Here is a 23,929-nt window from a genome sequence, read left to right on the forward strand (position 1 = left end):
TACTATATACTACCTCCGTTTCTTATTTCTTGCAACAAATGAATATTTTATATCTCACAAATAATACCCCTTTGTTGCGAGAAATAAGAAACGGAGGTAGTATATTTTAACTAGATTTTTTTTCCACTAAATGTTATTCAATTAGTCATAATGTCTAACTTTATAATTATTTTATTTAAAGTTGTTTAAAATTGTGTCCTAATCATTGTATGTACTAATCAAAGTAATCTATTACTCCCTCCATGTTTTTTTTAAGTGTTACACTTTTCATTTTCGGCCGTATTTTTTTTAAGTGTTATACTTCATTTTTTGGCAAAAAACTACATTAAAATATTATATCTCTCTCCTCTCATGGTCCCCACCCAAACCCACTATTACTTTTTTATTATATTTTTCCTTTGACATTCATCACTTTTCAATAAACTATTAATCCCGCTATCTTTATTTTACAATTTTTTAATACTCCAACTACCCCACTTACCTCTTATTTTATTTAAGTCAATTAAATTGCCTAAAACTATGTGCCGATCAAACTGTAACACTTAAAGAAATATGGAGGGAGTAACTATTAGTAAAATAAAACATTGTTGACGTCATCATAGCACACTATTGTCTACAAGTCACTCACATGATAAATTTTTTCCCACCTAAATGCAAAGATGATGAATTTTTTTTATTTTTTTAGAACTACCATATTTAACAATTTTGTGATTTGAATATAAAAACCTTCTACATTACAACAACCTATCAATTTATCTATAAAAATTTAAACAATTGTAAATAGCACACTAATAAATAAACTCTACATTGAAATATGTATTAGGTCACGTTGAAATGGTATTATCATAGTTTTGATGAAAATATAAAAATAAAACTATTTTTGTACAAGGTGCACAATTCTTAGAAAATTTGTCACAAAGAAAAAGATATTAAATGTACAAATTATAAAAAATAGATTTTATATAAATCATGTATTGTAAGATTCTAATCTAGTGCTAAAATAAAAAATAATGCTCATAATAAGTGATAGAGCTTAAAATATATTCCCGCGCCTCAACCATTAAACTATCAATAAGAAGCAATAATTATTTTTAGTTAAGCTGTCACATTTATTACGGAGTACTATTTATATTGACTTCAGTTCAACACTCTTAACTTTAAGTTACAAAAGTTGATTATTTGTCAAAATACTGACAATGGAAAATTATGGACCATACTATACGGTACCGAAGATGTTGACCGAACCCCTCCAACGAACATGTATGTGGACCAAAGAAAAGTATAACGAAACTTCCAAACAATTTGTAACCCTGTATCCCAAATTACAAAGTATCACACGGAACTTCAAACCGACGGTCAAAATAGGCGACCCAAATGAATTTACAAACTTTCGTAAATTATCACTCAAGAATTTTCTTTATCAAAATTTTTGACATGGCCAATTATGTTATCATTTTCTCTGTCGTCGTCCTTGCGATGCAGATGCACCTATTTCTAGGTATTTTCGTTTAAGAATATTCTTAGGTACTTCATATTAACTGCAAATGTTATTTTTCCTTTTTCATTTTTTATTGTGGCTGAATTTTGATCAGGCGAAGCAGCTACATTTACAATAGCAAACAACTGTGGCTACACCGTGTGGCCAGTCATACAAAGCACCAATGGGGCTAGATCAAGCGTCGTTGCTGCTGATGGATTTTCTCTGACCAACGGTTCTTCCAAGGTCATAAACATAAATTCAAGCTGGACGGGTAGGCTTTGGGGGCGAACCCATTGCACAAGCAATAGCTCGACAGGAAACTTCTCATGCTTAACGGGTGATTGCGGCACTGGCAAGATGGACTGCCAGGGAAGGCCTTACACATCCCCAGTAACTTTGATCGAGTTTGCTACCGTTCAATCTAATAACTACGACTTTTACGATATTAGCGTTATTAACGGCTACAACCTCCCTGTGACAATGGCTCCTTCTTCAGAAGGTAGTGGCAGCGGAAGCCGCTGCGCCGTTACAGGTTGTGTGTTCGACTACGACCACGGATGTCCTGACGAATTAAAGGTGACCAACAATCAAACTGTAATTGGGTGTAGGAGTCCGTGTGATGTATTTCATACGAACGAGTCTTGCTGTACGAATGCGAACGACTGTCGAAGTAATAGCTTCTCACTTGGGTCGCTAATATTCAAGAAGGCTTGCCCACGCGCTTATAGTTATGCCTTGGATGATCAAACATCTACCTTTGACTGTCCTGGTTATCAGACATCGTATCAAATTACCTTCTGCCCGTCACCAACCCTTGCAAGGTGCATTGCTTTAACTTTCCCTATTTTTTTTATTTTTTTTTTTATTTTTGAATAGAACTTTCCCTATTTTTAATAATTAAAGGCTTAAAGCATTAACTTTTACATATGGCTAACCGCTCACCATGAGATAACTTAATTAGCGTTATAGAGGTTACTTTATTAGAGTTATAGGGGATACTTAATAAATAAAATAATAAGGGTTACTCTGTCAGTACAATAGAGGATTATTCTATTATTTTATGAACAACCACAAACCCACACAGTGTGGCTATAGCTGCATAGAAAATACGTTTTATCTATGATTCAATGTTGACCGAGCTCAACCCTCTCTTCTATGTCCACATATTTCTTTTGATTGGCGCTTTTAGCAGAGTATGTTCTTATAACTTATACAAATGCAATGCACAAAATCTTTCAAAAGCTACAATATTATTTAGTAATCGCACTTTCAATGTGACCAATAATAATGGATTATGTTCTGGCTATTATTGTAGGGTTTTAGGTGTAGAAAGTGGTTCTCTGCTATGTTTTATAGCTTTAACTTACTTCGTTTTGTTATTGTAATTGATTATAAAATAAAGTACTTCCTCCGTCTCTTTATTGAAGTCTCCTTTATAACATTTGTTACTCACATAATAAAGAGAAAGAGGATTCTCTAATAAAGAGACGGAGGGAGTATATACTTCTAACGAATTATTACGGGGTACTACTATTATCTGAGTACTCACTGATAATTCCGTACATCAAATGTTTATTTCAAAATAAACTTTTCTTAATAATGTCCAGTGCGGTATCCCAACCATTACAATCATCATCACCCTCACCATCGGTATCACCATCATCATTATTGCCATCGCCAACAACACCTACATTAAATTCTTCTCCTACAAATATATTTCCAAAGAATACCAAGGAGCCTCATTTGAAAAGTAAGTTAAAATTTTTATTTCCCTGTACTTAATTTTTAGTACTTCTTCCGTCCTTTATTTTAAGAGTAAGTGTACAATTCTATTGGGTGTCCTAACAAAATGGTTAATGTGAAAGCTATACAAGCTTCAAAACAATCAATCCTCAAAGTTTGCATGTATACAATCAATGATTGCAAAATTAACAATAAATGCAACAAACATGCAGGTGATTCTAAGAGGAAACGTACTATTCTATTGATTGCCTTATCAATATCGACCGCATTATTAATTTTGTTGTTGTATGGAGTTTGGGCTTGTATATTCAAGAGGAAAGTCATCCAAACAACTACTAGTTGTAAGTTACATGACATATTTTCCATTAGATTTGAAACCATTTTTTTGTTTTATTTTGGAAATGGTTGATCATCATTATAAACCGTCCATTTTTTTATATCTAAATCTATAACAGCGGAGGTGTCTGAGATCAAAAATGTTGTAGTGGACTCTTTGCAATTTGACCTAAATACAATTCGAATTGCAACAAACAATTTTGCAGCAGATAACAAACTCGGAGAAGGAGGATTTGGTGAAGTTTACAAGGTAATACGGAGACAATTCACTTCCAATTCAATAAAATTAACAATTTCTCAAATTATTATTTATCAAGTGGCCCAATGAAAGAAAACGGAGAAAAATGTAACTAGCTGAGTTTATTTATTTATTTTTTATTTTTGTTATATATATATAGGGGAAATTTGAGAATGGGCAGGAAATTGCTGTCAAAAGGCTATCCAAAAACTCAGGACAAGGAGTTGTAGAGTTTAAAACTGAAGTTGATGTAGTTGCAAAACTTCGACACAAGAACTTGGTCAACCTCTTTGGATTTTGTGTAGCATTGGAAGAAAAGATACTTGTCTATGAGTTTCTTCCAAATTCTAGTTTGGACAGATTTTTGTTTGGTAATTACAAATATTGAAGTCATTAATTCAACAAAAAGAAATTATTTTGTGCACCAGAAACCTCATTAATAATTTGTGTACATATTTGTATTGCATGTAGATCAAACAAAGAAAGTATCTTTGGATTGGCAAACAAGGTTCAAGATTATAATTGGTATTGCTAAAGGGCTATTATATCTTCATGAAGACTCCCCACTTAAGATCATTCATCGAGATCTAAAATCAAGTAACATATTACTAGATGATGATATGAACCCAAAGATATCGGATTTTGGACTCGCTAAACTATTTGGAGTCGATCAAACTCAAGGTGACACTAAAAGGATCGTTGGAACATAGTAAGTTCTCCAAAACTTCAATAATTTATTTTACTCATTATTTAGTTCATTACCACCTTTATTGTAATCTTGGTTGATAAATTATACTTAGATTTAAGCATGCTAGTGTTCAAGATTAATTCTACTGTATATTGATTTTTATAATTAGCTCTATTTATTGTTGTGACATGCAGTGGTTATATGGCTCCTGAATATGCAATAACAGGACATTACTCGGTAAAGTCAGATGTTTTTAGTTTTGGTGTCTTAGTTCTTGAGATTGTGAGCGGTCAAAGAAATAGATTTTTTGGACGATTGCAGCTTGAAGAAGCATTACTACACCGTGTAAGTACTTTAATTTATCACATAATTCATGTACACTATCTTCACATACTTAATAATTAATGATGATTTATGGTATCCATATAAAATAACATTGTTTTACAAAGATCATAACCTTTTGATCTCTTGCTGAACAGGCATGGAGGTTGTGGAATGAGGAGAAGACCTTAGATTTGGTAGATACAACAATGGACAACTTTTCAATCGACGAAGTAACTAAATGCATCCATATTGGTCTATTATGCATTCAAGAAGAAGCCATCGTAAGGCCAAGAATGGCCTCTATTGTTGCTGCCCTTAATGGACAAGCAATTATTCTTCCAGTGCCAAAACCACCCCATTTCTTTGGTACTAATAATAATGTAGAAGATAATGAGATGTGTTGTAAGGTTTTGATGATGATGATGAACAAATGATGATTATCTAACTAATATGTGTATTGAGATGTGCATGAACAAGTCAGGAAGCATGAAGGTGGTTGAGTACAGATTAGATCATTATCAAAGAAGGTTCCCTACATACAATGTATGGATCGTGCTTGAGTTCCTTAGGGGAACATAAAGAGAAGAAGTCTAAACGTACAAACGTATTGTTAGACTTTACATGCAGTTCCTAAGAAGAATGAGAAGATGTTCTTTGCAAGGAATAAGCAGCAGTTCCTGAGGGGGAACTAGAAAAGAGAAGTTCCTTCACGGGAGCAGAAGCTTCAGAGTAGAAGTTTCATCATAGAAGAGAAGTTCCTTTGGAGGAATAGAAGTGTCGAAGTAGATGCTTCACCAGAGAAGAGAAGTTCCTTTACAGGAACAGAAGCATCGGAGTAGAAGCTTCATCAGAGAAACATGAAGACAGAAAAATAGGAGTATATTTTTCTAGGAATCATGTAAGTATGTTGGACAAAAGAAATTGTCTGGAACAAGCCTAAGGAACTACATTGGAACTTGAGTCAGTAAGGAACTTAGTGTTGATGACAGGTCAGTTCCTTGCTAGTCAGTCTAGAATTCATTTATAGAAGGAACACGAGTTTGCACAGCACTAGTAGTCAGTTTTCCACGTTAAATAGTCATTGCATTATGTTTGCCTACTTTATAGGAAGTTAGTTTTGACTCGGTATTAATATTTATTATTAGATTTTATTTTATAAAAGATAAGTTTTTGAAAATAAAATCTGATTTTCTCTTAGTCAAAAAGATAACTTATTTTCCTAGTTTCTAGGGATTTAGTTTTCAAATAAACTAATTTATAAAATGATTTTATTTTATAAAACAAAGTTTTATAATCAAAATCTGATTTTATTGTAGTCAAAGTCGTGGGAAAAAGATTTTCAAAGTGGTTACCTTAAAAGTAGGAGTTCAGTTGAGATTTTGTTTGTTAAGGAACAAAATGAATCTGGTCTATATGTGAAGTTAAATTAATGAACGAGTTTGTTATTTTAACTTATCTTCTTAAAGAAGTCAGTTTTAAACTCCTATCTTTAAGCACAAGGACTTGGTGCCCAAGGAACTTGTGGCTGGTATTTGCAAAACGTGCTGAGTGTTTTCCTAAGAAAAAGGAAGTTATTGGGCAAGTCGTGTAACAACTAATTGATCCATTATTGTTGTTTATGATCAGATTAGTTTTCTATTCGTGGGCCTAAAGATTCGGACCACTCTTGATCATAAGGAACATGGGCAATTAGTGGGTTTTCTAAATCTTCTATAAATAGAACGTTTTTAATTCTTTCCAAATTGTCTGACTTTAGAGAGTCATTCCATATAGTGTCTCACTTAAGTGGAGTAGTTTTCATGAGAAATATATTATGTCTTCCACGTTGGTGAGTCAGTTCCTCCAGGTTCCAAGTTCCTTACATATCTCAAAGTGTCCAACATATTAGTTTTATACACTATATCTTTTATATGTATTTGAGAGTTGTTTAAGGGTTTGAGTGAACTCTTGTAATGGGGAATTTATAAGGGTTTGAGTGAACTCTTGTATTGGGGTGAGAACTTGAGTGAGTTCGTTGTATGTAGAGAAAGCTTTGAGTGAAGCTTGAGAGAAAGAGAAAGAGTAAGGCTTTGAGTGAAGTCTTGAGTGAGAAGAGAGGTCTTTGAGGGAAGATTTCGAGCAGCAACTATTAGAGGGAATAGTTGTTAGGGATATGAGTTCGTTGAGGAACTCGGTAGAGGCTCTAGTTCCTCATAGGTTGTAACAGAGTCGTTGGCCTATTTTAGTGGAATGTTTTGAGTCAAAATCCCTTGGGGTCGAGGTTTTTCACTTCCTATTTGGCCTAGGAAGTTTTCCTCGTAAAATCTCTCTTGCACTATTTCTCTATTGCGTTAAGTTTCTTTTAATTCCGCGAAAAGTGACTAGCAAGCTCTATACTACAATTCACCCCCCCTCTTGTAGTATTTCATCTAAATAACAATTGGTATCAGAGCAGGTGCTCTTGATAAAGCAGGAAACCCTGACGAGCAAGATCTTGGCCAAGATGAGTACGTACAAGAAAATTCAAGGAAGGAACTCAACCCTACGTTGTTCCTAGAAGCACATGAAGATTAACTTTTACTAGAGAAGTGAAAGGTATTCAAAGACTCATACTTTTGAGGTATGTATTCTATCTTTGAGTTCTTCATTGCATGCATACATTGGTTTAAGCATGTTCCTTGTTGCATTTTGCTTAATGTCATGTTAGTTCTTTTGAATTCTTTTATCAACTTTGGATAAACACCTATTCTGATTTTATGTATGTTTAAAAGTCAGTATGTTAGATTTCCATTTTGAATCTTTATTCACAAAGAATTGATTGATTAGAAGTAGTTCAAGGAACACATCTTGTGGAACGATAAACTTGGATTCCTATCAAAAGGAACTTTATTCTTCTGACTTGGTAATACACGAAAATTTTGAGTAGTGTCAGAGAAATAGTATCTCTTCATGTATCTCGTGTATATTGAATATCTATTGTAGAGATACATGTTGTTCCTTGTTAGTACGAGTAGTTTTATTAATTTTTTTTTTATTATTACTAACGGGAAGGAACCTAATTTATTTTGGGTTCCAAAGATCAAGAGGTAATCAGATTTTGCAGACTCGATATGAGAGAAAGCAACCAATATTTATGACATGATGGATGGTCGCTTGTATATTAGGGCACATATACAAGTTCCTCTTAATATATGTCTTTATAAGAGGTATGTGAAAGTAAAACCTTTTACACGTGTTAATGGGTAATATAGTTTTACATCTTCTTATAAGTCTTGGTGAATATTTGTTTACCTTTTCTTTATTTAATCTTTTACTTAATTATGCTAACCGACTCTCTTTATTATAAATGCATAATTGTAAAAGATTATAGTAGAGAAGTTGACTTATATCGTTTTCATGATAGAAACTAACTTCTCTTTAAGTTTTGTGCAGATTATTAATGATTATCTTGTAGGTATGTGAATAAATGCATAAAAAGAAAGTTTTTGGATCAAGGAACTTTGGACGTCGATCTGAAGGAACTTGGTGAATCTAAGAATGCAGGAAGGAACCAACAACAAGGAAGTAACACAACTTTATATTAAGTTGTCACGATATATAATATACAAGTTTCGGTTCGAGTTCCTGCTGATCTTGGTTCCCAAAAATAAATCATAAATTTCTTTTTCAATTCTCTACAAAGGATGTTGGTAACTATATGATGACTTCTAAGCAAAGTATTGGAAGTACAAAAGTCTACTGCTAGACTTAAGTATGGGATGACATTCTTAAGGGAGTATACTTTGGAGCTTTATGATTTGAGCTTTTTATGTCATATCTCTATTCACTAACCTACTAACCTTAAATATTGCACAAGATCATTTAATTGGGTTCTTGAATCTCAGGTCATATATATGCTTATGAGAAAGATATGAGGATCTATGATTGATATGGTGTTGAAACATTGAAGATCAAATCAACACATTCAGTTTCTCATATTAGAAGAGCCCAAGAGAATGTGGAATGGTCCAAAAGGACCAAAGGAACATGTTCCAGTTTGAAATCAAGAGGAACATGTAAAAGAAGGTGATATCTAGTGAGGGGAACAACTCGTGGTATCTCGACAGCGGGTGCTCTTAACATGTGATAGAAGGCTTGGCAAAAGTTTCTCACTAGTGGCCTACGATGGAGGAACTTCAATTCAACTTTTGGTATTAACTTAAAAGGTTGGTAACGTAAGTTCCTACTCCATTGTGAACATTCTTTCGAGATCATGAAGCACATTATGATATTTCCAAAGTTTTGTAACTTTATTTGTTTTACCAATAATAGTTCATCATTTATAAAACTAGGAGTGTCATATTGAAAGGGAATCAAATAAGGATCTCATACTATGTATGAGGGTCACAATTTGATTCCTTACAATAACTTGACATTTCAAGGATTTATTGAAGATGAATTCTTCTGTATTTCAAACATATTTGACATGCTGGTTTTCCATACTTGATAAACGTCAAGGAACTTGGTTGTTAGCTTATCTTGTATCAAGTTCCTTACCATAAGTTTGTGAAGTATGAAAAGTTAGTAATTCTGTCTAATTTATCTTCTTTCAAAGCTAAATAATGATAAGGAACACAAACCTATTGGACCTCATTCAATTGGATTTGTGTAAACCCTTGAGTATTTAAAGTTGAGATTGAAAGAGATATGTCTTGGTTATATTTGATAGTTGTTATTTAATCACTTACCTTAGAATGTAACAAAGATTATATTTTTGTTATCTTTTCTATGAGGGATTAAGTGATTAAGCAGTAATCAAATGTTATATTAAAGATCTAACCTTGGAACCAAGTTCCTTTGAAGTTTAATGATTTGTGCAGGAACAAAGTATTGATTACAAGCTCACGATGTTGAAATCACTACAAAGTTATCAATGCTGCTTGCTGCATCATATACAAGGAAATGGTTAGACCTTTGAGAAACAAGACACCCTTCATTTAAAAAGGGAAGTTTGATAATAGAAGTGATAAGGTGGTGTTCTTATGGTGCACCTCCAAATGTGAAACATGTATAGGTTACAACAAGACATTAATGTGCATTGAGTGACCATAAAATTTTATGAATCTAACATGTTTGTTCCCAGCATGCAGGGTTAAAAGAATTTAATGTAGAACTCATTAGTTCCTTTGAAACTAGTGGAATTTCTACAGAAGTATGTCACTCTAATAAAGCAGAATCAATCAGCTACATTGTCCTATAGTTCCTTAAGAGCTCCAACGTATCATAAAGTGTTGGTTCCTTGAAGGAACTTAGAGCGTATCTTGACCAAGGAACATATGAAGCCTTCCAACAAGGTACAAAGGAACTAGCTAAGGTGCAGAACCTTAAACTTATTCAGGAACACCAAAAATTATTTGATAAGTGTTAATGAATACATTTGAGTATAGTTCTTACATCAAGGAACGTTGTCAAGTTCATGTTTTTGTAGCTAAATAATGAGTTGATTGCATATCATTTATTTTGCTGCTTACATGGGAATCAAGTTATTTTTTAAAAGATGTCTAATATGAATTTTCTAAAGATTCTAATTATGGATGTCTATGAGGAACAACCTTTAGGATTTGAAAATCCTAAATCTTTTTGCCATATTTAATTATGAACCTAACAAAGTTCTTTAAATGTTGAAGCATGCAGGTTCATATTCAATGGTATAGGAGATTATTCAAGTTCCTTCTTGAAACCAATCTGAAAGTTAATTGTTTTACTTTCAAGAGGAACGTATGGATTTATTAGTTGTACATACTTATATTGTGTATATCTTTGGTGCAACTAACGAATCTTTCTGCAAGGGCTTTCTAACCTTGTAAAAGCATGAAGGGGAAATCAGTTTCTCTTTGGATCTGCATCCAAAGTAAGAAAAAGGCATGGTGGTCTAATCGACAAAAATAAGACAAGGAACTTCCAAAGAAAGATGGCTAGTGACATCAAAGTCACTTAATGAGTTTCAAGACAAAAGTGATTGTTCGCATCGGATGAGAAGACATCAAGAGGATGGAACAAATCCTTAAGGAACTTGTATCATAGCCATCAAATTTAAGTCCATTGCAAATTGACTGTGATACATGGTGAAATTTAGCTTGAGGTACATCCTTTAATATTCACGATATTGCATAGTTGATGCTTAAATTGAGTATTGTTTTTACTATATGGAACTTGCAATATGTTGTTTGAATATGTGAAACCTCTTTCTTATGATTTTGCCTAATTAGTAAAGTATGGACTGTTTTAGGGAATAAGATTTGTTGAAGTATGGCATGAGCATATATATGTATTCTGTCCCTTAATAATTGTCAAGTGTGGTTTCTTGTGCACATTATAAATGAAGTTAAGTACTACATTTAAGTGTATTGTGTCACACTTAATTAATGTGTTGTAAAAGACATACTCACTTGCCTAAAAGTGTCAAAGGTCTCGTTGAGAATTATGGATGTTGTCAAAAACAAAAATCCTAAGTTGCCAAAGGAACAATGGAAGAAACTTTGATGGAACAAGACAGGTACATTCCCAAACTATTTTATCTTATATGGTCATATATTATAGAGGGAACAAACCTATCTTTTTGCCAAATTTCAAATTATCCACACCATTCATCTTCGAAAACAACATTATTCTACAACATTATGTTGTGTGTCCGTGTTGTATATTGTTATGGTTTGTGTTTCACATTTTCATATCTTACATATACATAACTTCGAAGATCCTTATTCTCATTATATTTTTCTCATTCATATCCTCCCACTTTATTTTCACACAACCCATGTGCTCTAAGTTAAAATTCATTCATTTTTATGGTTCAAGGATACATGAAGAGTTGGATGAATACAATTTGAGGGGGAAGTTGATGTGGAAGTGGTGAAGTGCTTGTGATCTATCATTTGATGTTTTGGAGGAAAAATCGGCTTGAGGAATTTTTACCCAAGATGAAAAAGAATGACAAGGAACTCAGGGGGAATAAGGTAGGAATTGAACTATTAAAGTGGTTCATTTATTTGGTGTTGGAACACAAGAGTATATGAGTAAGTTCTATCTTGATTACTGTACGTAAATGGAAGAAAGATTTGAAAGTCACCCTTCACAAAAAAAAAAAAAAAAAAAAAAAAAAAAAGGAGGAGGTGATGATTGAATCTTTATACTTTCTTAGATGAAGAAGAATTTTATTCATGAAGCTTGAGAAAGCTAAGGAACAGAAGGAGATATGAGAACTTGATCATATGAATCTAAATTCAAGTTTCCTTATAAGCATGTTCCTTAAGGAAGGTTGGTGGTTGAAGTAAAGGGAACTTGGTTAATACATACCAAAGTAATGTGTGTTGTGTTTCGTTGAACATTCAAGAGTGTAAGATGAAGGTAATTAAACTCTTATGATTGTTAAGAACCTTATCTCAAACTTTCTAAACTAAGAGCACAACATCTGTCTCAAGTTCCTTCTACTCAAAATATTTCCATTATCTTCTTTCATATCTTTTGAGCTAAATATTCATTATCCTTTTCTCTAACAAACTTTCAAAACCGATCTTTGCTTGATTTTGTATCTTATCTGTCAAGTTCCTTCATTGGTTTTGAAGTTGGGTCTTTGGATTGTGAATTGGAAATTTGTGTAGTAGCATCCTAGTTTGAAAATTGAGTATCTTAAGCTTTTAGTAATACCAAGTGTTTAACCATTTTTATGGTGGTATGTGTGACATTTTCCCTTATGTATGTTGCATAAATGAGTGCAAGAATACCCTTTTCGATAATGACAAAAGGGGGAAGAATATGTGTGTGTGATGCTTATTATGTGATGTGCTTATTGAAATGCGTATTGAATATTTATTCATGAGTGATGCTTATTGAATATTTATTTATGTAGTTAAGCTAAGTCATATTGGTGTACGTCCAAATAATGTACTTCAAACATGTTATTATCCTTTTATGAGTAGTTCCTTATCGTACATGCATGAATTGTTCAATAGCTCTGCATGAATTGTTCAATAGCTCCTAATTTGCACAATAGCTCCTAACTTGCATGATTAAGGGGGAATATGTGTACATCTTCTATTGTTTAATTTGTGATAAGCATCATTTGTTTGTCATCATCAAAAAGGGGGAAATTGTTGTAAGGTTTTGATGATGATGATGAACAAATGATGATTATCTAACTAATATGTGTATTGAGATGTGCATGAACAAGTCAGGAAGCATGAAGGTGGTTGAGTACAGATTAGATCATTATCAAAGAAGGTTCCCTACATACAATGTATGGATCGTGCTTGAGTTCCTTAGGGGAACATAAAGAGAAGAAGTCTAAACGTACAAACGTATTGTTAGACTTTACATGCAGTTCCTAAGAAGAATGAGAAGATGTTCTTTGCAAGGAATAAGCAGCAGTTCCTGAGGGGGAACTAGAAAAGAGAAGTTCCTTCACGGGAGCAGAAGCTTCAGAGTAGAAGTTTCATCATAGAAGAGAAGTTCCTTTGGAGGAATAGAAGTGTCGAAGTAGATGCTTCACCAGAGAAGAGAAGTTCCTTTACAGGAACAGAAGCATCGGAGTAGAAGCTTCATCAGAGAAACATGAAGACAGAAAAATAGGAGTATATTTTTCTAGGAATCATGTAAGTATGTTGGACAAAAGAAATTGTCTGGAACAAGCCTAAGGAACTACATTGGAACTTGAGTCAGTAAGGAACTTAGTGTTGATGACAGGTCAGTTCCTTGCTAGTCAGTCTAGAATTCATTTATAGAAGGAACACGAGTTTGCACAGCACTAGTAGTCAGTTTTCCACGTTAAATAGTCATTGCATTATGTTTGCCTACTTTATAGGAAGTTAGTTTTGACTCGGTATTAATATTTATTATTAGATTTTATTTTATAAAAGATAAGTTTTTGAAAATAAAATCTGATTTTCTCTTAGTCAAAAAGATAACTTATTTTCCTAGTTTCTAGGGATTTAGTTTTCAAATAAACTAATTTATAAAATGATTTTATTTTATAAAACAAAGTTTTATAATCAAAATCTGATTTTATTGTAGTCAAAGTCGTGGGAAAAAGATTTTCAAAGTGGTTACCTTAAAAGTAGGAGTTCAGTTGAGATTTTGTTTGTTAAGGAACAAAATGAATCTGGTCTATATGTGAAGTTAAATTAATGAACGAGTTTGTTATTTTAACTTATCTTCTTAAAGAAGTCAGTTTTAAACTCCTATCTTTAAGCACAAGGACTTGGTGCCCAAGGAACTTGTGGCTGGTATTTGCAAAACGTGCTGAGTGTTTTCCTAAGAAAAAGGAAGTTATTGGGCAAGTCGTGTAACAACTAATTGATCCATTATTGTTGTTTATGATCAGATTAGTTTTCTATTCGTGGGCCTAAAGATTCGGACCACTCTTGATCATAAGGAACATGGGCAATTAGTGGGTTTTCTAAATCTTCTATAAATAGAACGTTTTTAATTCTTTCCAAATTGTCTGACTTTAGAGAGTCATTCCATATAGTGTCTCACTTAAGTGGAGTAGTTTTCATGAGAAATATATTATGTCTTCCACGTTGGTGAGTCAGTTCCTCCAGGTTCCAAGTTCCTTACATATCTCAAAGTGTCCAACATATTAGTTTTATACACTATATCTTTTATATGTATTTGAGAGTTGTTTAAGGGTTTGAGTGAACTCTTGTAATGGGGAATTTATAAGGGTTTGAGTGAACTCTTGTATTGGGGTGAGAACTTGAGTGAGTTCGTTGTATGTAGAGAAAGCTTTGAGTGAAGCTTGAGAGAAAGAGAAAGAGTAAGGCTTTGAGTGAAGTCTTGAGTGAGAAGAGAGGTCTTTGAGGGAAGATTTCGAGCAGCAACTATTAGAGGGAATAGTTGTTAGGGATATGAGTTCGTTGAGGAACTCGGTAGAGGCTCTAGTTCCTCATAGGTTGTAACAGAGTCGTTGGCCTATTTTAGTGGAATGTTTTGAGTCAAAATCCCTTGGGGTCGAGGTTTTTCACTTCCTATTTGGCCTAGGAAGTTTTCCTCGTAAAATCTCTCTTGCACTATTTCTCTATTGCGTTAAGTTTCTTTTAATTCCGCGAAAAGTGACTAGCAAGCTCTATACTACAATTCACCCCCCCTCTTGTAGTATTTCATCTAAATAACAAGATGCAATATAATTTTCAAGATGTATACACAGGTACTGCATCGATTACAGAATTGTATCCTCGCGACTAGCCTGCTTCATTCTTTCATTTTTTTAATTACATTGTACTATTACGAGAGAAAGAATATCAACATTTTATAATTTTTGGTATCATTAATTTAATGCTACGCACTAGTGATGGTAAAGGCATGTATTGAGGATATATTTTGTGGAATATTTGGTAGTTATCTTTTACATTGTTTCCTAATTCCTAGTTACCTAAGTTAAGGTAATTTTAGGGTTAGCATTGTATATATATTGTGTTTGATTATGATTAATGAAGGTGAAGCCGTAAGTTTGTTCCAATTCTACAGAATGTGTCTTAAAAATGAAAAAATCGTGTAAATATACAACTCCCTCTGTCCCTTAATTAGATAATAGCTTAGAGACAAGTAGGCATCTAATTATTAAGGGACGGAGGAAGTACATCATGGTATATTATAGAGGAAATGTAGTGGTTTTACTTCATTATTTTTTTTTTTTTGCTTTGTAATAAGTAATGGTTTTCACAGTTATCAATGTAAATTTTATAATATTAATATCTATAATTATACTGTAATAAAAAATAAGGACTTTTTGTGAAAAACTACCTTATATATATCAAAATTTGTTACAAACTACCTTATAAAAAATTATTGTAAGAAACTACCTTATAAAAACTAAATGTTCTAAGTTGCTAACATATGCTTAATTTAATAACATAATGAAAGAGAAGGGAAATTAACGGTTATAAGGGGCCTATGGAGAAATTGGGAGGAAAAAGGAGAAAAAATGATTGAAAATGAGTCATTTAACGTCTCTTAATTAATGCAATAATTCGGCAAAAGATAACTTTTTACAACATTAATTGTTTTATTAGGTAGTTTCTTTATATATTAGATGCATTCTATAAGCTAAGTAAAATTAAAGTAAACAAAACATAGTTTACTAGTCTAACAAGACTTTATATGTTTATGTATGTTATGATTTAACTAAAACATATACTTCGCAAATCACGAAAAATGATTTAAAAAAAAAATTATGTGAATATAGTATAATTCCTACCGTTGCAATAAAAAATAAAATAAAATTGAGGAATTACATCTTAAAAAACAAAAAACTATTTTTATTCTTGATCGTCAAACGTAATGTAATTGACTAAGTTCCTCTAGAAGAGGTCAAAATACTATTGTACGTTGTAGTTTAAGATTATTTACAAATAATCTATAGTTTGTAGTTTGTACCCAGCCCAAATTCCCATCGTTCCTTTACAATTCTAGCTATTAATTAATCAATAATATATATTTAGGATCAATGAATAATAAATACATTTTTAATCCCTACATTGTTGACTTAAGAAAAGTATGACCTAGATCATTAAGCCAACGGTCATAATCGGTGACCCAAATGTATTGGGCATCTTTCACAACTAACAACTTCTGAAATACGGTTTATTATTATATGTGATTCGTTTATATGCTTGTGAAATCTAATTAATAAACACAGCTTTCAATTTCATCTAATTCAACAATTTTATATGGCCAACTATGCTTCGATTTTGCCTCTACTTACTGTCGTCGCGATGATTCAGCTATATTCAGGTATTAAATTTTACCAACAAGTTTATATATTCGTACACTTTGATTGTTCATAAGCTTATTTTTTAAGGGATTGAATTTATATCAGGAGTGGCAATCACATTGAAGGTAGAAAACAACTGTGACTACACGGTATGGCCGGTCATAATCACAACCAATGGGGCTAGCCCGAAAATCAATGTCTCGAATGGATTTTCTTTACTACGTAGTGATTCGAAGGTGATTAACATACAGCCAGGTTGGTCAGGCCGGCTTTGGGGCCGAACCCTCTGCACCATAAACACCTCGACAGGAAATTTCTCTTGCCTCACCGGTGATTGCGGCACTGGCAACATAGAATGCCAGGGCATGTCATATACAACCCCGGTAAATTTTATCGATTTAAATACGTCTCAAAATGGTAGCCAGGATTTTTATAATGCTAACGTTGCTGTTGGATACAACCTCCCAATGACGATGGTTCCACAAGGTAGCAGTGGAAGCCGTTGCGCCTTGACTGGTTGCGTGTTTGACTATGACTATGGATGCCCCGATAATCATAGAGTGATTAATAATGGTACCATAATAGGGTGTAGAAGCTCGTGTGACGCATTTCATACAAATGAGTCTTGTTGTACGAATGTCAACGACTGTGAACGTAATAGCTTCTCGGCCGGCTCGTTAATCTTCAAAAAGGGTTGCCCTCGCGCTTACCATTATGCCTTGGATGTTGCCAATTCTACCTTCATCTGTCCCAGCCCTCAGACGTCGTATACCGTTACGTAGCCTCGCCAGGTGCATTCATATGACTTTTCTAGTTGTTTTTTCATTTTACTAAAATATCATACTTTATCCGTCTTTAAATGTTTTTTCTACTATTTTTTACAAAAACTATCCAAATAGGAACAATTAGTAGCTAGACACAGATGAAATAATTTTTTTTAATGCATAATTGCACTATATTCATAGCGTAGAATGTTTGACGAGATCGATATTAGAAATAAAGTTCGACTGTAGCATATAATTTGCTAATTTCATCATACTCCGTGAGATCATGGTCATTATTTTTTTTTTCTTTCGTAAATTTCATACGAATTTCTCCACAGTTATGTGTATTATATGTTTGGATTTTTAAATTTTAAAAGGAATAGATTTATGTATTTTAAGCTTAATATAAAAGGTGTAAGGAAATAGTCATAATAAATAACTTAGTTTTCACTTGGACCACATTACATTCAACAAAGTAGTTATAATTAGGATCTTTTACCAAAATGGCTATTTTGATAAAAGTATTTACCAAAAAGGCTAATTATATAATTTAATTCCCAAACTAGCTAAAAATATTGATTTGAAAGGATAATATTTATTTTATATTCCTTTGAACCCGTTCGGTTCACTTTATGTTTTTTTTTTTTGGTTTTATTTAAAAAGAATTATTTTTTTTTTAATTTTGGTTTTAGTTAAATTCTAATTTCATAGTTTAAAATATCCCATTAATTTGAACAATAACAATCAACATAATATATATGCAGCAATTCTCAATTTTTAAAAAAGTTACACAACATAAACAACCACTCAAAAAAAAATGATCCAAACTTCCAATCAACAAAAAAAAAAAAAAATTACAACTATTTTTTTTAACACATAAAGATAGAAATAAATATATGTAAGTTTGATTTATCATACACACTAAACAAAAAAAATATCCATACTAGCCGCCATAAACAAACAGTATACAATTAATTTAATAGACATGAAAAATGAACAATACCTTAAAATCCCTTATCGCTGTATAATTTTGCGGTGATCTTGATAGAACAATAAGACCATCTCCAATGGTGAGACTCAACTTTTGAGTATTGAAATACAAAAAGAGTTGACATGTTACCTCCAATGGTGTGATCATACCCGCTTCTCAATTTAGTAACTCATGTTAAATCTAAATTTCTAATGGTAAGACTCTCTAAAATATAGACTACTATGAATTGTCCCAGTGTAGGTAACACAATTTTATCGAATACGTTCTATGATTTGTTTTCCAGTAATTTATATTCCACTACTTTATTCTTGTTAATATTCAGGGTGGTGTGTGAACCGTTCCAATCATTGTCAACTTCATTATCACCAACTTCTGCAACATCACTTTCCAAGAGTAAGTTAAAATTTTCACTTGTTAATAATTTTTATACGTATGGCATATTCGCATCATAGATTTGGCAATTGAAATTCTCATTTGAATTTTGTAAACGTTTGAGGAATATTGAATAAGAAAGGTGATTAGATTATTGCTGATTAAAGTTAAGAATCAACCATAATGTTAGATGTGGTTGGCTAAATGTGAATAGAAATAATAATATGGCTAGGTTTGATTGACTAGAATAATTGAAAAGTAAATACCAAGATTATGAAATTTAATTGATCAAAAGTGAACAAATAATAGACAATGGATCAATATAATAAGAGTATTATTTAGGATCAATACCGTTAGATCAAGTAGACTCTTATTTAAAAACAAAGGGAATAATAAGGTAAAGTTTTGGGTGAGACGGACTCACGTGAGTCCACTATCATATTTTTGGTGTTGCGGGCCTCGCGATCGGGTTTAATTAGCCCGCGTCTTTTTATTGGACTTTTGTTATTGAGCCCGGTCTCACGTGAGTCCGGTCTCACACAAAACCTTTTGGAATAATAAAGCACTCATACATATATCAGTTTTATGTACAGTTGAGATTGTACATAAATAATAATGGACATTTTGTGAAAAACTACCTTATAAAACACTTTTTTTGCGAGAAACTACCTAATAAAAAAAATTTGTAAGAAACTACGATAATTTTTCGTCCAAAGGTAGTCTCTTACAACATTTACCCTTTTATAAGGTAGTTTCTTACAACATTTTTTTTTATTAGGTAGTTTCTCGCAAAAAAAGTGCTTTATAAGGTGGTTTTTCACAAAATGTCCATAAATAATTGATGCACCTACCTGACCTATTACGGTATCTTATATTTAAGCTTTAATTGTCTTGTATAATGATACTCTATTACATACGTTGTGTAACTTACCTCTTATAAAATCTTAATCATTGAAATCTAATATATAGCTAATAGCTTTATTGCTTTAACATTATGTTGTGATTTCAATCCATATGAACTTCATCATGTTTAATCTCAACAATCCACAATTACTATACATGCACTTTTTTTTTTTATTTTTTTTTAAAAAAAAAAAAAAAAAAAATTGTAGAGAGAATCACAATATTTAACCAATTAGTTGGCATCCTCATAGTTACATACAGTGATTGTGGTGAATTCAACATGCAGGTGATGTTAAGAGGAAGCGTACTATTCTTTTAGTTAGTTTACCAATACTCGCTGCAACATCAATTATGTTGCTGTGTGGAGTGTGGACTAGTATGCGCAAGAGGAAGGCCGCCAAAATATCTAATTGTTGTATGTAAGGCTTAAGTTTGGACAATAGACATGCACATTGTTAACCAGCTTTGATAACTTATTTTTGTTTATTTATTGTTTGAATCTTTGTTCAGTGGAAGTATGTGAGATTAAAAATGCTGTAATAGACTCCTTGCAATTTGATCTAAACACGATTCGAACAGCAACAAACAACTTTGCTGCAGAAAACAAACTTGGAGAAGGCGGGTTTGGTGAAGTTTACAAGGTAATATGTAAAACATGATCCCAATTTTTTTTTTTTTTAAATTTTTTTTTATATGATCCCAAAATTTTGTGTCATTTGATTAGCCAAAAAAATGAAAGAAAATAGACTTTTATGATATTTTCATGTAAAACATGCTTGCTATGGGTTTGGCATTCAAGGTAAGTATGTAAAGTTGTAAACATTTACTCCTTATTAATTAATATGCTTCGAAAAGATCTTAGTTAACATTATCATTATAACTCCATATTAGTTCTTTATTGTTTAGAACTTTTCTACTAAATTCAGATTTTACATGTGAATATTATCACTAATTTTTCACCCACCACATCCGTGAAAAGAAAACAAGTACAATTAAAAGTGAGGATTATCACGTTACAAAATTGATCTATAGGGGAGAATGATTAAGTATTGACTTTCAATGATGAATTCTCCCTCAGAATTACATGTCATTCCCTTATTTTTCATATCATTTATTTAAGCTTTTTTATTATCAGGGAAAACCCGAAAATGCACAAGAAATTGCTGTCAAAAGACTATCAAAAAACTCCGGACAAGGAGTTGCAGAGTTTAAAAATGAAGTTGTTTTGGCTGCAAAACTTCGACACAAGAACTTGGTCAAGCTCTTAGGGTTTTGCGTGGCAACAAAAGAAAAGATACTTGTCTATGAGTTTCTTTCTAATTCAAGCTTGGACAAATTTATATTTGGTAACCACAAAGTATTGAGATTTAATAATAAACATTAATTGTTAATTTGTGCAGTAGCACCTCATTATTAGTTGTTTGTATTGCAGATCAAACGAAGCAAGCATCTTTAAATTGGCAAATAAGGTGCAATATTATAGTTGGTATTGCAAGAGGGCTTTTATATCTTCATGAAGACTCCCCACTTAAGGTTATTCATCGAGATCTTAAATCAAGTAACATATTACTAGATGAACATATGAACCCTAAAATATCAGATTTTGGCCTTGCCAAACTTTTTGGAGTTGATCAAATTCAAGGTGACACCAAAAGGATTATTGGAACTTAGTAAGATCTCTAACCTTTCTATAAATTTTATATATATAGATGAAGTATATAGTAGAGTAGTATTTAAGTTATATAGGTAATAAACCTAATTGATTATTATTATCTTTCTACATACACTTAACTCTTGTATTTCAAACAACTTATCTTTGAATATTTTTCAATATTATGAAATTGTGATACTGATTTAAAACATTTTTGGTATATCAATTTTTTTAAAATTACTGAGTTCTTTATTTAATATCAATGAATAAACCTGATCTTATTAATAAGGTTATTTTTCTTATTTTTTGAAATACAGTGGTTATATGGCTCCAGAATATGCAATTACAGGTCATTACTCTGTAAAATCAGATGTTTATAGTTTTGGAGTCTTAGTACTTGAGATTGTGAGTGGTGAAAGAAATAGATTTTGCAAACGATTGCAATTACAAGAGACATTACTACATCAAGTAAGTTCTTTTTTTTACAAGAGTTCATGTACATCAATATCTCAAAATTTTTGATTTATTGAAATGTCAACAATGTTTCTCTTGTTGGTTGAATAGGCATGGAGGTTATGGAATGATAACAAGATCTTAGATTTTGTTGATACAGCATTGCAAAATGACTTTCCAATAGATGAAGTGACTAAATGCATCCATATTGCACTACTATGCATTCAAGATGATCCCGCCTTAAGGCCTAGAATGAGCTCCATTGTTGCAGCCCTCAATGGCCAAGACGTTTGTCTCCCAACACCAAAGCCACCTAATTACTTTGGTACTAACATTTTAGAAGATGATGATTCTCTAGATAGTGTATATACTGGGACAAAGACGATTACAAATTTGTATCCTCGCGACTAACCTATTTTATTCGTTCGTTGTTTCTTCATCGGTTGTATTTAAATGATACCTTACAATTATTATATAATCGTATCTTCAAATATTTTACTAATTATTATTTCGCATCAAGAACATCTTCACTCCATGTTCTTATGATATTGTTCGCTTTGATTTGTTCCAATCGAAATTTTTGGACAATTTCTCAAAGAGCCTTATCATGATAAAGCGTGCTCTGATTCGTATGAAAAACCCCAACAATTGTCTTTGTTAAAAAAAATAAAAATAAAAAATAAAAAAAATAAAAAAAAACCTAACAATTGTAGTATGGAATATGGAACATGCATTTTACTAAGTGAAAGCGAAAGATTGATCGATCAACTATTTATCAAATATCATTGTCGAAATAAATCCAACAAGTAATTACAGATAAGCATTGCTGTTCTTATTCAAAGGCAGAGTTTGACCCGTCTCATTAGTATGAACGTCCTACATGGCTATATAGACACTTCGTATGGAGAAATTACAAATGTAGGTGGGTGGCCGTGGACCCTATCTATTTATCGGTCAAAATGTCATCACGTGATAAGGATCACTTTTTCAGAGCTTGTTTAATTCATTTTATTTATTTATGTTTTTTTTAAGATCTAATCTAATTTTACTGAATTTGGACCTTATACATACGATAATCTTATAAATGAATTTAATCTTATGTGTACGATAATCTATATTTTTTTTTAAAAAAACAATATATTTAAAGTAGTTTTGTTAAATTCGTAATAATAAGTACTATAAATATATAATAAATTTCATAACAGTTTCTATATATATAAAAAATTTATTCTTTGGAACAACAAGTTTCTGGTGCGGCCAGTCATACGGTGCGATATGGTGCCTTGTCAGCAAACAAGTAACCCCCAGAGAAACTAATGCCAGATTGACTTGGTAACCCCTAATCGAGTAACCATTGACTGACCTAGTAACCCTGACCGGCCTAAAAACCCTAAGTAACCCCTGACCGACCTAGTAACCCCCGACCTAGTAACCCCTCCGATCTAGTAACCCTAGATCAACCTAGTAACCCCTAATTCTACGCCACCTCAAAGCCATAAACTCTTACTCCACCACACCACTAACTACTGCACCTCACTCATCACACAAACCACTGCCGCACAACACCACCCCACGCCACCAATCCCAGCCCCAAACCCACGCCACTAGCCCCTAACCCAGATCCACTCACCTAAAACCATTACCCTAAACCACCTTAACCCTTACCGAACCTGAACCCACACCCAAAACCCACCCTAACCTCGACCGAACCCATAATCATACCCAGATCCAACCATAGCCAGATTCAAGCGATCAAGCAGCAAAGAAAAAAGGTAGATCGGGGAAGAAAAGAGGAGAGAGAAACAAAGACAACGACGGGTTGGAGCTTCGAGATCTGGACGAAGATGACGAACATTACAGTAGCGGAAGTCGTCGTGGTTGGACATTGATGGTTATAGAGAGAAAGTTAGAAAGAAAAAATGGAGGAGAGGAGAGAGAGAAAGTAATTATTAATTTTTTTTTTTTGTGGCTGGCCGTACGGTGCAGCCAGCCACATAAAAAACTTGGTATTTTTTGAATTCTACCCTAGTAGTAGCAATTGATGTCAAAGATGGCCACTACTTGTACGTATCTAATTTGTTCATCATCATTATTATGTTATTCTCTTAGATAATTAAAATTAAGGTTAACGAAACATAGCCTAAGTCAACAATAACGACTAAACCAAGTAAAACATAATGTGAGAAGTTTGAAACCACACAAAACTCCAATTTTTCAAATTGTTGTCTTAATAAGTCCTTACGGGACCAAAATTTGAC

The 23,929-nt window shown here is 32.7% G+C and overlaps 2 protein-coding genes across 3 annotated transcripts; both read left to right on the plus strand.

The window, feature by feature from the left end:
* The first annotated feature begins 1,370 nt into the window (after nt 1-1,370).
* LOC145611829 (cysteine-rich receptor-like protein kinase 8) lies at nt 1,371-5,922 on the plus strand. 2 transcript variants are annotated; one of them, XM_081667201.1, is made up of 9 exons: nt 1,371-1,498; nt 1,593-2,301; nt 3,088-3,230; nt 3,436-3,564; nt 3,679-3,809; nt 3,979-4,168; nt 4,269-4,506; nt 4,680-4,830; nt 4,965-5,922. In XM_081667201.1, exons 1-9 carry the CDS (start codon nt 1,375-1,377, stop codon nt 5,241-5,243), a joined length of 2,094 nt encoding a protein of 697 aa, XP_081523327.1. In that variant the 5' UTR covers nt 1,371-1,374; the 3' UTR covers nt 5,244-5,922. The 2 variants fall into 2 exon arrangements, with proteins under 2 accessions (XP_081523327.1, XP_081523326.1); XM_081667200.1 differs by having other exon boundaries at nt 3,958-4,168; nt 4,965-5,921.
* A 10,571-nt stretch (nt 5,923-16,493) lies between these two features.
* On the plus strand, nt 16,494-22,082 carry LOC145610927 (cysteine-rich receptor-like protein kinase 44). Its single transcript, XM_081666188.1, has 9 exons — nt 16,494-16,557; nt 16,643-17,315; nt 18,615-18,685; nt 19,854-19,982; nt 20,078-20,208; nt 20,703-20,913; nt 21,000-21,237; nt 21,536-21,686; nt 21,783-22,082. The coding sequence occupies exons 1-9, from the start codon at nt 16,494-16,496 to the stop codon at nt 22,080-22,082; spliced, it is 1,968 nt and encodes a 655-aa protein (XP_081522314.1).
* Nucleotides 22,083-23,929: the final 1,847 nt, after the last annotated feature.

Source organism: Chenopodium album, chromosome 24 (assembly GCF_948465745.1).
Source record: "Chenopodium album chromosome 24, dcCheAlbu1.1, whole genome shotgun sequence".
In the NCBI taxonomy this organism is placed as follows: domain Eukaryota; kingdom Viridiplantae; phylum Streptophyta; class Magnoliopsida; order Caryophyllales; family Amaranthaceae; genus Chenopodium; species Chenopodium album.